Here is a 15342-nt window from a genome sequence, read left to right as displayed (position 1 = left end):
TGTTTTCTTTGTCTTTATATTTCAGTTTTTATTTCTCAGAAACAGATGTCTTTGTTTGTTTGACAGTTTGTTCGTCAGTCGAGAGAATAATATGCACTCTCTTTATTGGCTTGGCACAACTTAGCAGCAAGCCCAGAATGAAAAACAGGTAGAGAGAAACTTTAGAAGAGAGAACAGACAGAGCAGGAGAGACACGGCTGGGAAATCACAATCAAACCGTGAATTAGAGTTTTCTTTGTTTGTTCAGTTTGTTCTCAGGTAGAGGCAATATATGCACTCTTTATTGCTTTAATGGCTTGGCGTTTTTCAGCAGCAAGCCAAGAGTGAAAAACAGGTAGAGAGAAAATTTAGAAGAGAGAACAGACAGAGCAGGAGAGACACGGCTTTAAATCAAACCGCAGAGTTTTCTTTGTTTGTTCAGTTTGTTCATAGGTTGAGGCAAAATATGCACTCTTTATTGCTTTATTGGCTTGGCGTTTTTCAGCAGCAAGCCAAGAGTGAAAAACAGGTAGAGAGAAAATTTAGCAGAGAGAACAGACAGAGCAGGAGAGACACGGCTTTAAATCAAACCGCAATAAGATTCTTGGTTTGGCAAAATTTCTCACAAACCACAGAGTGAAATACAGATGGAAAGAAGGCAGAGACAACAGGTGGAGCAGGACAGAGGATAGAGGGGTTGGGGGGTTGGGATGTGAGAGAGAAGACTGGAGATCTGGTCCTTGTTCTTCTTCTGCACACTGTGAACAAAAAACAAGAAAAAATAATAATTTTATTAAAATGATATCACATGGTAATTGTATAAACTAATTGTGACTACTGAAAAAGGACAAAATAAATATACTGCCGTCGGCTGCCACGTGCAAAAAGTTGCATAATTGGGAACTTTTTAAAAGAATAAATATTTAATTAAATTCAGCAATAATATTTTTAAATACAAATATGATTGAGTGAATTGTTAACTAATCACATGTAATGTGCAAAAATGTACGAAAAAAATATTTTAGCCCAATTGTTAAGCTGAACTTATGTGTATTTATTATAAAAATGTGTTTAAAAGGTCTAGCACAAAGTTTGAACCCATCACTTTAAAGCTTATATTAGTCAGACTCTTTTTTTTTTATTTTGGTGTACTTCTCTAACAGTATGTGCACACCTACCAGGCAAAGCACAGATGTGAGTCAAGTTCCTGAAAGTGTAAGACGAGAAATAACATGTTAGTTGTCTGTACAGTGTTATCAGACTAACAAAAAAACAAAGCCCACACGACATGATACACTGAACTTATAGTCAGCAGGGTAATTATAGAGTAATATAGCACACCAGCTGATACAGCAGCCATTTTATAATTCAAACTAATTAACTGAAGTATTTATTTAAGTACTTATATAAGGCTACTGTTAGACTGTTACTAGCCTTAGCATCGCTGCTAACGCTAGCATTCCTGCTAGCGTTAGCACTTCAGTTAGTGTTAGCACTGCTGGTAGAACTAGCACTCTTACTGTTAAAACTGAGGCACAATGGCAATAATAAAGCTCATTTGTTACTTTTGTCTCACTGACCGCCAATAAATATCACAGGAATATCACAGGAATATTCTTTTTGTCAGTTAAAAACTGCTAAGGCTAGTGTTGGCACTATAGCTAGCGTTAGCATTGATGCTAGCATTAGCATCGAAGCTAGCATTAGCACTGCTACTAACAGCAAAAGTCATGAAGTACTCTTACTGTTAAAACTGAGGCACAATGGCAATAATAAATCTCATTTGTTACTTTTGTCTCACTGACCGCCAATAAATATCACAGGAATATCACAGGAATATTCTTTTTGTCAGTTAACAACTGCTAAGGCTAGTGTTAGCACTATAGCTAGCATTAGCATTGAAGCTAGCGTTAGCATTCCTGCTACTAACAGCAAAAGTCATGAAGTACTCTTACTGTTAAAACTGAGGCACAATGGCAATAATAAATCTCATTTGTTACTTTTGTCTCACTGACCGCCAATAAATATCACAGGAATATCACAAGAATATTCTTTTTGTCAGTTAACAACTGCTAAGGCTAATGTTAGCACTATAGCTAGCATTAGCATTGAAGCTAGCGTTAGCACTGCTGCTAACAGCAAAAGTCATGAAGTACTCTTACTGTTAAAACTGAGGCACAATGGCAATAATAAATCTCATTTGTTACTTTTGTCTCACTGACCGCCAATAAATATCACAGGAATATCACAAGAATATTCTTTTTGTCAGTTAACAACTGCTAAGGCTAATGTTAGCACTATAGCTAGCATTAGCATTGAAGCTAGCGTTAGCACTGCTGCTAACAGCAAAAGTCATAAACCTATATAAATGGTAGCAAAGGTTATTCTTTTTTTGCTTTCTTTATTCTTTGAACTCTGTTGAACTTTAAAAAGACTTGATATGTGAGTTTAAATGTCAAACATGTATTTTTACCATCATAAAATTAAAACAGTGCTGTACTGAATGTATTGTACTTACCACAGCAGAGAGCAAAGCGGAATGACAACCGTTGGTGTAGTGATTAGTTAAAGACCGATGAGGCGTTCAGGTGGTGCTTGGAAATTTGAGCATCAGTTTGAACATCAATAATGAGCATATATATTTCTCTGTCATAGAGAGACAGAGAAAAAAATACACAAGACTCACCAGCATACAAATTGGTACTTTTTCTCTTTATGTCACTCATTCGCTTATACTCAGGAAAGAGGGCAACTGGCATTAAATGAGCAAATAAAAAGTCATCATCTTGAACTGTTTTATGGATTTTATTTTAAGACTACTTTGAGCGTATTTGTGGGGAGATAAACTATACAGACTAAAAACAGAGACATTAAATGAGATTAGATTATTTAAAATGTGGGAAAATACACTACAGACAGGTAGATGCTGTGAGCTTTAATTATCCAGTCAGAAAAGATTATTTTAAAGTCATCAACTGACTCAAACTGCCCAGATCTGAAAAACCTGTGTGGAGAAGACAAGTCCACCAATACACAATCAACTTGAATTTAACAGGGCAATAATTCAGGGCTCTATTCAGTTAGCCTATACTAACTACTGACATACTGTTAATCTGTGGCAAAAGCCTGTCAAACCTGTCTTATTGTACCTATTGAAAAAGTTAATCTTACTACAACTGCTTAGATATAACACACATTTTTGATTTAATCTTGGCAGAGTGAGACAGAGCTTGTTAAGCAGGCAGGTGTGAGCCTGGTTGCTATAGTGACTGCACCCAATGGCTCCATACACACGACACAGACATGCACCTCACTTTTGCTGCTTAAAATGAACAGAAAAGTCAGGCCGAAACAAATCGTTCCCATATGAAAAGTACAAGTCGTATTGACGAAATTCTTTCACCGTGAGCGACAGCAGCTTCTAGTCTACTGAATTCTCAGTTTTCATGCCTGTGGAGTTTATTATATGGACGTGGTGACAGTGGAAAGACACCATGCTCTTCTGATTTTCAAACGAACCTTCTGAGCCATTTTAACATTAGAGTCTATGGAAGAGTTGGAGGGAGGAGGCTGTGCATTGGTGACATTTACGAAAGAACCATAACACCTAGTACAATAGTAAACACATTGGATGAAAGAGGACAGCGATGGCTACGTTTTGAGGGTAAAATCATACCTGTAGAGCAAACGCTGCGGACACAGCAGCAGTTTTAAAAAAGATTTTAAGATTAATTTTTTTGCTCCTCTCACTCTAGCAGTTGAGCTGTCTCACTCTAGCCCCAACATTCCATCCCATACACACCCATTATAAACTCTGAAACGGCTGAAAAAACATCATGAAACTTAAACTGGAACTGAAGAAAAAGTATAATAGATATTGAAAAGATAAATACAAGTTGAATAGTTGAATGTCTTGTCTTCGTTTTAAAGTTTGAATGGTGGCTCTATGTCAATGTATGTGGAAGTAGATACAGTTTAAAGAGGAGGAATTTGAATGAGAATTTGAAGGGTCTCTCCATTGAAATACATTATAAATTTTTGTTAAATAAAGTTGAATAAAATAAAAAATATAAATGTTAAAAATGAGAAAAATAGAAGCAGTGTTGTCCAAAAGAATAGGAATCTAACGGTGTTTGAATGGTTTTTCTAAGTTGAACAGTTTTGAAGGAGATAGATTACAAAAAACGTACGGAATACAGAATAATAACTAGAAAGTGCATTTTCTGAAGAAACTGCAGTGTGAATGCTTGAATCTGAATGTATGGACTGAAATGAATTAATTGCTGAATTTTGAGTTAAAAATTTTGAATGAGATAAAAAAAAAAAACAACAACCTGAATTTAACCTGAAAACAAAAGTGCTGAACTGCTAAAAGCTGAAGGTTACACAGAAGAAGAAGTTGGAAAAAAGCTGAAAATGTTTTAATTGTAAATTAGAAAAACCTAAGAAATGAGAAAAGAAAATTTAGAGTCAGAAAACATCTGAATGAATATTAAAAGTTCGTATTCTTTGAATCACTGAATGACTAAAATGTGATCCCTCCACTTGGATCCACACAGTTTTAAAAGTTTACATCTCTGAGCTTTTAAAGACACGGTGTTGGAAAGAGAACAATGATGGTGACTTTTTGAGGGTAAAATGATGGCTGTAGAGCAAACACTGTGGACACAGCAGCAGTTGAAAGAGAAGTGTTTGAGATAAATCTTGGCAGAGAGAGAGAGAGCTCGTTAAGCAGGCAGGTGTGAGCCTGGTTGCTATAGTGACCGCACCCAATGGCTCCATACACACGGACACAGACATGCACCTCACTTTTGCTGCTTAAAATGAACAGAAAAGTCAGGCCGAAACAAATCGTTCCCAAATGAAAAGTAAAAGTCGTATTGACAAAATTCTTTCACTGTGAGCGACAGCAATGTCTAGTCTACCAAATTCTCAGTTTTCATGCCTGTGGAGTTTATTATATGGGCGTGGTGACAGTGGAAAGACACCATGCTCTTCTGATTTTCAAACGAACCTTCTGAGACATTTTAACATTAGAGTCTATGGAAGAGTTGGAGGGAGGAGGCTGTGCATTGGTGACATTTATGAAAGAACCATAAGACCTAGTACAATAGTAAACACATTGGATGAAAGAGGACAGCGATGGCTACGTTTTGAGGGTAAAATCATACCTGTAGAGCAAACGCTGCGGACACAGCAGCAGTTTTAAAAAAGATTTTAAGATTAATTTTTTTGCTCCTCTCACTCTAGCAGTTGAGCTGTCTCACTCTAGCCCCAACATTCCGTCCCATACACACCCATTATAAACTCTGAAACGGGTGAAAAAACATCATGAAACTTAAACTGGAACTGAAGAAAAAGTATAATAGATATTGAAAAGATAAATACAAGTTGAATAGTTGAATGTCTTGTCTTCGTTTTAAAGTTTGAATGGTGGCTCTATGTCAACGTATGTGGAAGTAGTAAGAGTTTAAAAATGAGTGAGTTGAAGGAGAATTTGAAGGGTCTCCCCATTGAAATACATGGGAAATTTTTGTTGAAAAAAGTTGAATAAAATTAAAAATATAAATGTTAAAAATGAGAAAAATAGAAGCACACCATTCCAAAAGAAGAGGAATCTAATGGTGTTTGAATGGTTTTTCTAAGTTGAACGGTTTTGAAGGAGATAGTCGGCGAAAAACGCACGGAATAGAAAATAATAATAAAGACTAGAAAGTGCATTTTCTGAAGAAACTGCAGTGTGAATGCTTGAATCTGAATGTATGCACTGAAATGAATTAATTGCTGAATTTTGAGTTAAAAATATTGAATGAGATTAAAAAAAAACAACAAAAAAAAAACAAATTTAACCTGAAAACAAAGGTGCTGAACTGCTAAAAGCTGAAGGATACACAGGAGTTGGAAAAAAACTGAAAATGTTTTAAATGTAAATTAGAAAACCCTAAGAAATGAGAAAAGAACATTTAGAGTCAGAAAACATCTGAATGAATATTAAAAGGTCATATTCTTTGAATCACTGAATGACTCAAATGTGATCCCTCCACACAGTTTAAAAAGTTTAAATGCCTGAGCTTTGAAAGATACGGTGTTGGAAAGAGAACAATAATGGCGACAATTTGAGGGTAAAATGATGGCTGTAACACTGTGGACACAGCAGCAGTTGAAAGAGAAGTGCTTAAGATGAATCTTGGTACAGTGGCAGGCAGAGCTCGTTAAGCAGGCAGGTGTGAGCCTGGTTGCTATAGTGACCGCACCCAATGGCTCCATACACACGTACACAGACATGCGCCTCACTTTTGCTGCTTAAAATGAACAGAAAAGTCAGGCCGAAACAAATCGTTCCCAAATGAAAAGTAAAAGTCGTATTGACAAAATTCTTTCACCGTGAGCGACAGCAATGTCTAGTCTACCTAATTCTCAGTTTTCATGCCTGTGGAGCTTATTATATGGACGTGGTGACAGTGGAAAGACACCATGCTCTTCTGATTTTCAAACGAACCTTCTGAGCCATTTTAACATTAGAGTCTATGGAAGAGTTGGAGGGAGGAGGCTGTGCATTGGTGACATTTACGAAAGAACCATAACACCTAGTACAATAGTAAACACATTGGATGAAAGAGGACAGCGATGGCTACGTTTTGAGGGTAAAATCATACCTGTAGAGCAAACGCTGCGGACACAGCAGCAGTTTTAAAAAAGATTTTAAGATTAATTTTTTTGCTCCTCTCACTCTAGCAGTTGAGCTGCCTCACTCTAGCCCCAACATTCCGTCCCATACACACCCATTATAAACTCTGAAACGGGTGAAAAAACATCATGAAACTTAAACTGGAACTAAAGAAAAAGTATAATAGATATTGAAAAGATAAATACAAGTTGAATAGTTGAATGTCTTGTCTTCGTTTTAAAGTTTGAATGGTGGCTCTATGTCAACGTATGTGGAAGTAGTAAGAGTTTAAAAATGAGTAAATTGAATGAGAATTTGAAGGGTCTCCCCATTGAAATACATGGGAAATTTTTGTTGAAAAAAGTTAAATAAAATTAAAAATATAAATGTTAAAAATGAGAAAAATAGAAGCACACCATTCCAAAAGAAGAGGAATCTAATGGTGTTTGAATGGTTTTTCTAAGTTGAACGGTTTTGAAGGAGATAGTCGGCGAAAAACGTACGGAATAGGAAAAAATAATAATAATAAAGATTAGAATAACAATACTGTGAATGCTTTTCAAGCATTCACACTAATTAGAAGAACAATACTGTGAATGCTTTTCAAGCATTCACACTAATAAATAAAAAAATAGAATAAAGATTAGAAGAACAATACTGTGAATGCTTTTCAAGCATTCACACTAATAATAAAGATTAGAAGAACAATACTGTGAATGCTTTTCAAGCATTCACACTAATAATAAAGATTAGAAGAACAATACTGTGAATGCTTTTCAAGCATTCACACTAATAATAATAATAATAATAAAGATTACAACAACAATACTGTGAATGCTTTTCAAGCATTCACACTAATAATAAAGATTAGAAGAACAATACTGTGAATGCTTTTCAAGCATTCACACTAATAATAAAGATTAGAAGAACAATACTGTGAATGCTTTTCAAGCATTCACACTAATAATAAAGATTAGAAGAACAATACTGTGAATGCTTTTCAAGCATTCACACTAATAATATGTACAGAACTGAGAGAATGTCCACGATGTGTCACATGAGTAATATATGGCCTGAGGATGTTATTCAAATAAATTATAGATTGTGCTGAAAAACAGTAACGTTTTATCAGGAAATGATAAAATGTCCAAACGCGCTCTGATCACTCTCTCCCGGCGGAGAGCTCTGCAGAGAATTTGGGCTTCACGATCTACTGGCTCTTCAAGGAAGTGGCACGCCATGTCCGACACTTCCTACTGTCAGGTTTCCGACAAAGGGGCGGAGACAGTCAGGGTTAGTTGTAGTAAACCTGCTAGGGAGCAGGTTAGCTTCACGGCGTGTGTCGTCATAGTGACTCACTCAGGCTTCAGCTGAACTCGCTTTGTGAAACCGAAAAACCAGAGTTTTCGTTAACTCAGGGTATACTTACTCAGTTTTTCCACTAAACCGGCTTCCTGAAACAGGGCCCTGTTCATTCTAATTTCGTTGTTTTCATTCATTTCATTTCATTCATTCACTGAATTTGAATCAAAACAATGGTATTTGAATGAAAACAACAGAATTAGAATGAAAACAATGGACTATTAATACATTCTAATTCCATTGTTTTCATTCAAACTCTGTTCTGTACATTCTAATTCTGTTTTTTTCATTCAAACTCTGTTCTGTACATTCTAATTCCGTTTTTTTCATTCAAACTCTGTTCTGTACATTTCTATTCTGTTGTTTTGATTCAAATTCCATTGTTTTTATTCAAACTCTGTTTTGTACATTCTACTTCCGTTTTTCATTCAAACTCTGTTCTGTATATTCTAATTCTGTTGTTTTCATTCAAAGTCTGTTCTGTACATTCTAATTCCGTTGTTTTCATTCAAACTCTGTTCTGTACATTCTAATTCCGTTGTTTTCATTCAAACTCTATTCTGTACATTCTAATTCCGTTGTTTTCATTCAAACTCTGTTCTGTACATTTCAATTCTGTTTTTTTTATTCTAATTCCGTTGTTTTCATTCAAAGTCTGTTCTGTACATTCTAATTCCGTTGTTTTCATTCAAACTCTGTTCTGTACATTCTAATTCCGTTGTTTTCATTCAAACTCTGTTCTGTACATTCTAATTCCGTTGTTTACATTCAAACTCTGTTCTGTACATTTCAATTCTGTTGTTTTGATTCAAATTCCATTGTTTTCTTTCAAATTCAGTTCTGTACATTCTAATTCCGTTTTTTTCATTCAAACTCTGTTCTGTACATTTCTATTCTGTTGTTTTGATTCAAATTCCATTGTTTTTATTCAAACTCTGTTTTGTACATTCTACTTCCGTTTTTCATTCAAATTCAGTTCTGTTCATTCTAAATCCGTTGTTTTCATTCAAACTCTGTTCTCTACATTCTAATTCCGTTGTTTTCATTCAAACTCTGTTCTCTACATTCTAATTCTGTTGTTTTCATTCAAATTCCATTGTTTTGATTCAAATTCAGTTCTGTTCATTCTAATTCTGTTGTTTTCATTCAAACTCTGTTCTGTACATTCTAATTCTGTTGTTTTGATTCAAATTCCATTGTTTTTCCATTGAACTGAATTTGAATCAAAACAATGGAATTTGAATGAAAACAACAGAATTAGAATGAAAACAATGAACTATTAATACATTCTAATTCCGTTGTTTTCATTCAAACTCTGTTCTGTACATTCAAATTCTGTTGTTTACTTTCAAACTCTGTTCTGTACATTCTAATTCCGTTTTTTTTCATTCAAACTCTGTTCTGTACATTCTAATTCCGTTGTTTTCATTCTAATTCTGTTGTTTGTTTTAATATTCCATTGTTTTCATTCTAATTCTGTTGTTTTCATTCAAATTCCATTGTTTTGATTCAAATTCAGTTCTGTTCATTCTAATTTCGTTGTTTTCATTCAAATTCCGTTGTTTTCATTCAAACTCTGTTCTATACATTTCAATTCTGTTGTTTTGATTCAAATTCCATTGTTTTCTTTCAAATTCTGTTCTCTACATTCTAATTCCGTTGTTTTCATTCAAACTCTGTTCTGTACATTCTAATTCCGTTGTTTTCTTTCAAACTCTGTTTTGTACATTCTAATTCTGTTGTTTTCATTCAAACTCTGTTCTGTACATTCTAATTCCGTTGTTTTCATTCAAACTCTGTTCTGTACATTCTAATGGTCCGTGTACTTTTCGGTATTTGAAGTTTTGTTTCAGAAACCAAAACGAAAAAACGATATTTAAAATAATTTTCATTTTTTTAATTTTTGATAAAGAATAAAATGGGCGAAAATAACTTGTTTTTTCATTCGGTGGTAACAAATAGCCGTCATACACTTAAAATTAGACGTGCTTTTTTGGATTTCTTCGTGATTCAAATAATGAAAGTATACTAGCGCAAAAACAAAAAAATAGACGCATTTTCAATGTCTGAAACGGGAAGTACTTCTTCTGCGCGTTTTTTTATGGCGCGCGCACACCGTCCCCCACACAAGAGATCGACGGCCTTAAAGTTACACTGGAATAAACAGAGGATGGACCATTACGTTGTTTTTAGGAAAACTAAGAGAGTGACACTCCGGGACGAAGACATGACTGCAGAAAAACTGGGTCGCATCTTTCAGGTAGATATGTAAACTTCGCAAACTTTGCTTTCAGCAGTTTTTTTATGAACGTTATTGTTCTTCCTTACTGCGGAACGGCTAACGTTAACATTTGGTGATTTCATGTAGGCCTACTTTTACTAATACTATGTCTAGCCGTCTTCATTGTGCTAATATGTGAATTGTGCACATGTGCTAATGTGTAAATAGTTATTCATTGACTTTTACCGGCTACTAGCTAATAAGTAAGCCTTTAGAGCCTATTAACCGTGTGCACAGGAGTAACACGTTAGCAGAGCAACGTGATTTACGGAAACTTTTCTTAAACAGGTATCCGCGCATACTCTGTACATCACGGATGATTCAAACGTGGCTATGTTCCCCGGTGCGGTCTCTGGTGTTTTCAGCGCATTAGACCTTACACCCAGAGGTCACTATGAAGTCCACGGAGAAGACATGGAGTCAATTCCAACAGCAGGTTCCAGCGGGCAGCGTTTTGCATTTATGCGAGCACCAGCTGTGGCAGCGTCTGCACCTTCACGTTCACAGCAGGCTACTTCAAGTTCCCCTATGTCCTCCAAAACATTTCAGAGGTAGGATGAGTCTGTGTTCTTGAATATTAAATTACAGAACAGGCAAAATAAAAAGAAACATAAGGTGCATGGATAGTTGAATTGTTAAGAATAGCAAAGCTGTTTTAGTACAATTTGCCTATAGCAATCACTGAATGGATTTGTGGCCTGCTGTCTTTTACAAGATATGTAAAATTATTATGTTTTGTTTTACAGATCAGTGTACTTTGCAGATGTAGTTGGTGGGAGGTTGATTCCCAATAGAATGGTGGTTGTACGATTCCTGGAGTCTGAGGCTACGCTTCAAGGGATAGTAGGAAAAGTGCAAGATGCCATTGGTAATTACAACCCAATAATTTTGACAGATGCACAGGGCAATGCAATTCTGGAGTCGGAGGGCACAACAGGTGAGCCATAATATTACAGCTAAAGCCCATATCTTATGGAGAGACATGTCTTACCAGACTCTTTGTAATATTTATTGGGTAATATGGTATTGGCTTCTAAACAGGTTTCTTTGGTTTTGTTTTTCATCTGTAGGGTCACAGTACTGGAGACAAAATGCACGAAAAATTCTTGCTGTGCCTGAACAAGACTTTAATTGCCTCCAGGGAACAAAGAGGAAGAAACTGAGGTATGTGAATAAATATGTATATACTATAGGATGAACATCAATATAGAAGAATTAATTTGATTTAAATCCTATAATAGCAGTAAGACATCACTACATAAATCATCATCTATCAGTAAGTGATGTGATGTTTCTTTAAGCCAGTAAGTAGCTTTGACATCTGATTATCCATTTTTATTTGTAGCAGCCGTAAAGATGATGACAGTGCCAGTTTGGGAGAAGTGAGTGACAAAATAGAAGAGTTGGTGTTGGCATCTCAAAGTCTGCCAGCTGTCACAGCAGCAATCAAAGAGCTCACTGATCTTGCAGTTGCCCAGAAAGTCACAACCCCCAAGCTGCAGACACTCAAGGAGGGATTTAGCTGCGTGGTTTGTATGAGTATGTTCAAATGTTGCTTAGTAAATACATTACATCTACACTAACATTTTAATTACAATTAAAACAATGTCAAACCACATTCAATCATTACTTTGGACAAACATTTTTTTACCAAACATAGGCTCTTTATTCAGCAGTGTCCATTTAAATACTTAGGCACAGACAATCAAGATGCAGGTCTACTGTAACATAACATTCAAAAGTTTACATGCACATTTAATTTGGGTTCTCCTTGCAATCTTGACTATGAAAGTATAGCTTTTCAAATTGATTACAATGTCAGTATGGGTGACAGTACACTGTTCACAGTAATGTAAAACTAAAAAGTTCACATTTAAAATGGGACTGTAGTTGCATATATTGAATCAAGTACCTGTAACTTTTTCATTTTTCTTGCTTGCTAATTGAGAAAATGTACTGATTTTGCCCCTCATCAATTATAGACAAAAATATAGACAGGGACTTTCTCAGAACAGCGTGAACAAGAGGAATTACAGAATAACCAAAAATATTCTGCATGCTGTCTGTAAATTTATGTCAAGACTGACTTTGAACCTATAGTTTGAACTAAATTCAACATAAATGGATAACAGTCTCACTTATCTGATTTACTTTTGCAGACATCATTGAGGATCCAGTGTTCTCACTGTGCTGCAGAAGCATTATTGGCTGCAAGACATGTGTGGAACAGTGGCAAGAGACATCACAGCACTGTGCAAAATGCAGGGAGAGTAACAACGGAGTTCTACAAATTACTGGTCTAACAGCTGCATTTTCTGTATTGAAATCTTTTTTTGCAGAGGAGTAATGTAGTGTGTACACACAAATGTTTACAGTCAGTTGATTTTTTTTTTTGTCTGTTCTGTACAGTTTACAGATGCAGTGGTTCATACATTTCTCTGAGTTATGTTTATGAGACAGAGCAGAGCTTCTTTGTATGGCATAAAGTCACCATTTACGGCTCTAAAAAACAAATGTGAAATATCAGGATATTTTTCTGCAAAATGACTCTCTGTTCTAAGTTTGTCCTGTTCGGTTGTGAAGGGATCAACTCCAAAAGTCGAATATTCTTTGAGTGCAGATCCCAAGTGCTGCCTGTAAAGGTCTGCTGCTTCAAGTGCATTTGGCAAGAGCTCTGGAGAAATTCTTCTTTTACACCCATGTTCTGCAAAGTGATTTGGTATGCCTTTTCCTGTAAAAAATAGAGGAGGTGTTTAAATGTTCATTATCAGGGTTGTAAGCAATCTGACTTTTTTTTTTTTTTTTTTTACCTGGGATTCTATGAGCATTCCATGATTCTACCACACTTGCAAGACCAATGTTACACAGCTGACAGGTTAGATTGGACACACAGTATCGCACAAGGTTATCCTCCATATCTATCTCCTCCTGGTCCATCAGCTGGAGTAGGGCAGTTTTTAGTGGGTAGTTGACACGGTTGTTGATTTCAGGCCAAATCCTTTCAACTGTGTGGTTCTAAAAGAGTTAAAAGAAACATGTCTTAAATGTACGTAGTAGTACACGTAATAGTATAAGAATTTCAGCTGATGTTAATGGTACTTAAATCTTACTCTTGTGGATGAGGTCTGTAAATAAGGCAGTCTCTCCTGATTGAAGCGATGATGTGACAGCATCTCTTGCATGAACAGTGTTAAATAAAATTCCTTTCCATGGTCTACTCGCACCTGGTCCCACATACCATAGGTGATCACTGCAGGTCTGGTACAGGAAAAATAAAGAACATTTATTAACTATTTTGCTTTAAGACCAGCAAAGGTGTTATTATTTTGAATGTATTCATTCATGTTTTTTTTGGGTAATATTTTAGTTGTAGTAGGACAACATATATTTCTTAAGTTTCTTTGCAATGTCACTGTCATGCTCAGACTTTAGATGTATGTCAGAACAATTGAAAGATATGTGGAAATCCAAGAACCTTGTTCCATTCATAAATGAACACTGATTAATTGCAATAAAGTAGTTAAATGATTCATGTGCAATTCCATTTTATTTATTTTTACATTAATAGAAAATGTTGATCAAAATGTTTGGTAAGTTCTTAATATATTATATTCAGGAACATAACCAGACCCATCTGTTGCATGTCTAATTTAAATTCAAATATTGTAAATTTGGGTGCAGCTCATGTCCAATATGACTAACATGTCCATCAAAACACTTAAGATGAAATAAATGGTTTGAGAGGTTGTATTACCTGAAAACATATTCATAGATGCTCAAGTTGTTTTTGATTGGCATTGTGGAATGACTCACAATCTTTTTACTGAATCCATCTACAGCTAAAACATGGGTGACTCCAAACATTACAAGTTTCTCGTTTTGGTCCAGGTGAACCTTGTGCCCCATGCATTCAGCATGGTACGGTGTGGGATTAAGATTCCGAGCTCCCTTACAAAAAAATCACAAAAATAAATGACAGCTGACTGGATAAAGGCAGATTTGATCATACGTTTGAGGAAGAGTCAAGTAACTGTTAAAGCAGGGCGTACATCTGTTAAACAGAATTAGGCCCTACCATTACATGATGTATATCACAAATATGACAAAGAACATTGGAATACAGTTCTAGTGGAAGATTAAATAACATAGGCTACCTGGCGTCTTGCTTCATGATAAGGTTGATGCACCTCTCTTAAAATTGACCCAATTCGTCCCTCTGCAGCATGTACCCCTTTTGTGGACAGATAGCCCTTCATCATTTTGCGGCCATATGTTGGGCCCACCTGTTTAAAATAAAAGATCATGCTACTACTAGAACAACAAATGTAAAGTAGCTTATTCTGAAAGCAAATGTGTAAAGCTAAAGTATTGTGCTAATTAACTGTACAAATACCAGTGAGAGACATCTTTAAAATAACTAACGTTACCCACCACCCGCAAGACGCTAAAACGCGCGGGCGCGCGCACACAGTCTAGACTAACCCCCTTACAACCCAGTTAAGACAACCATACACAGTCATAAGGTGAAGGAAGAAAGTACCTTACCTCATTTATAGCTTGTGTCACCTCAAGCTCCAACCGTGTGTCCGAGAGTCGACAGCTAGTGATTTGCTCAGCACAAAACTTTCTAACATTTCTCGCAGAAAATCCTCTCACTTCCCCGTGTTCATATGACAGACGCTCTGATATAATTTCCGATGACAGGCCTTGTTTTGCCATCTCCATGATCACGTCTGAGTATTTTTCCAACGTCATGATGTCCACACTACAGTGTTTGCCATAAGTTTGCGCATCACTTGTACAGGTTGTTGACCTACTAAAACTTCCGGTTCAGACAAAATAAATAAAGGGCCCTTTCTCGTTCTTTTTTCTTGGGTTTTTCGTTTCTGATGTGCGAAAGGACAAAATGAAAAAAACAATTGTTTTACGTTTTTCATTTTAGCTTTTTAAGTTGAGAATTAAATAAGTGTCTCATTTTCTTTTTTAAATTATACTTTCTGAAACGAAACTTCAAATACCGAAAAGTACACGGACCTCTAATTCCTTTGATATC

General features: G+C 35.8%; 2 protein-coding genes and 1 long non-coding RNA gene across 6 annotated transcripts; 1 reads left to right on the top strand and 2 right to left on the bottom strand.

Annotated features, from left to right (window-relative positions):
- On the bottom strand, positions 1-2646 carry LOC309713463. Its single transcript, XR_014278589.1, has 3 exons — positions 2498-2646; positions 1158-1186; positions 1-737 (listed from the first exon to the last, which is right to left on the bottom strand). It is a non-coding gene; the product is annotated as an uncharacterized lncRNA (long non-coding RNA).
- Positions 2647-9913: 7267 nt separating this feature from the next.
- Positions 9914-12636, top strand: LOC309713328 (uncharacterized protein; the record flags this gene model as incomplete). 2 transcript variants are annotated; one of them, XM_082544882.1, is made up of 6 exons in its annotated part: positions 9914-10268; positions 10578-10840; positions 11036-11226; positions 11360-11453; positions 11635-11818; positions 12449-12592. In XM_082544882.1, the coding sequence occupies exons 1-6, from the start codon at positions 10071-10073 to the stop codon at positions 12590-12592; spliced, it is 1074 nt and encodes a 357-aa protein (XP_082401008.1). In that variant the 5' UTR covers positions 9914-10070. The 2 variants fall into 2 exon arrangements, with proteins under 2 accessions (XP_082401008.1, XP_082401007.1); XM_082544881.1 differs by having other exon boundaries at positions 9915-10268; positions 11635-11828; positions 12449-12636.
- A 77-nt stretch (positions 12637-12713) lies between these two features.
- On the bottom strand, positions 12714-15342 carry LOC309713327 (uncharacterized protein). 3 transcript variants are annotated; one of them, XM_082544880.1, is made up of 6 exons: positions 14835-15342; positions 14444-14572; positions 14044-14237; positions 13400-13547; positions 13100-13304; positions 12714-13020 (listed from the first exon to the last, which is right to left on the bottom strand). In XM_082544880.1, exons 1-6 carry the CDS (start codon positions 15042-15044, stop codon positions 12716-12718), a joined length of 1191 nt encoding a protein of 396 aa, XP_082401006.1. In that variant the 5' UTR covers positions 15045-15342; the 3' UTR covers positions 12714-12715. The 3 variants fall into 3 exon arrangements, 1 of the variants encoding a protein (XP_082401006.1); XR_014278569.1 differs by lacking the exons at positions 12714-13020; positions 14044-14237; positions 14444-14572 and having other exon boundaries at positions 13188-13547; positions 14835-14907; XR_014278570.1 differs by lacking the exons at positions 12714-13020; positions 14044-14237; positions 14835-15342 and having other exon boundaries at positions 13188-13547; positions 14444-14823.

This window comes from Aulonocara stuartgranti (assembly GCF_965226115.1).
Source record: "Aulonocara stuartgranti genome assembly, chromosome: 8".
NCBI lineage: Eukaryota > Metazoa > Chordata > Actinopteri > Cichliformes > Cichlidae > Aulonocara > Aulonocara stuartgranti.
The sequence above is the reverse complement of the archived record's forward strand: the minus strand, read 5'-3'. Positions and strand labels throughout refer to the sequence as shown.

Coding starts and splice junctions, on each gene's coding strand:
- LOC309713327 (XM_082544880.1), bottom strand. CDS start 15,044: ATGACGTTGGAAAAATACTCAGACGTGATCATGGAGATGGCAAAACAA. Junction 13,548..14,043: donor ATCTATGAATATGTTTTCAG/GTAATACAACCT, acceptor TTCCTGTACCAG/ACCTGCAGTGATCACCTATG. Junction 13,021..13,099: donor GAATGCTCATAGAATCCCAG/GTAAAAAAAAAA, acceptor TATTTTTTACAG/GAAAAGGCATACCAAATCAC.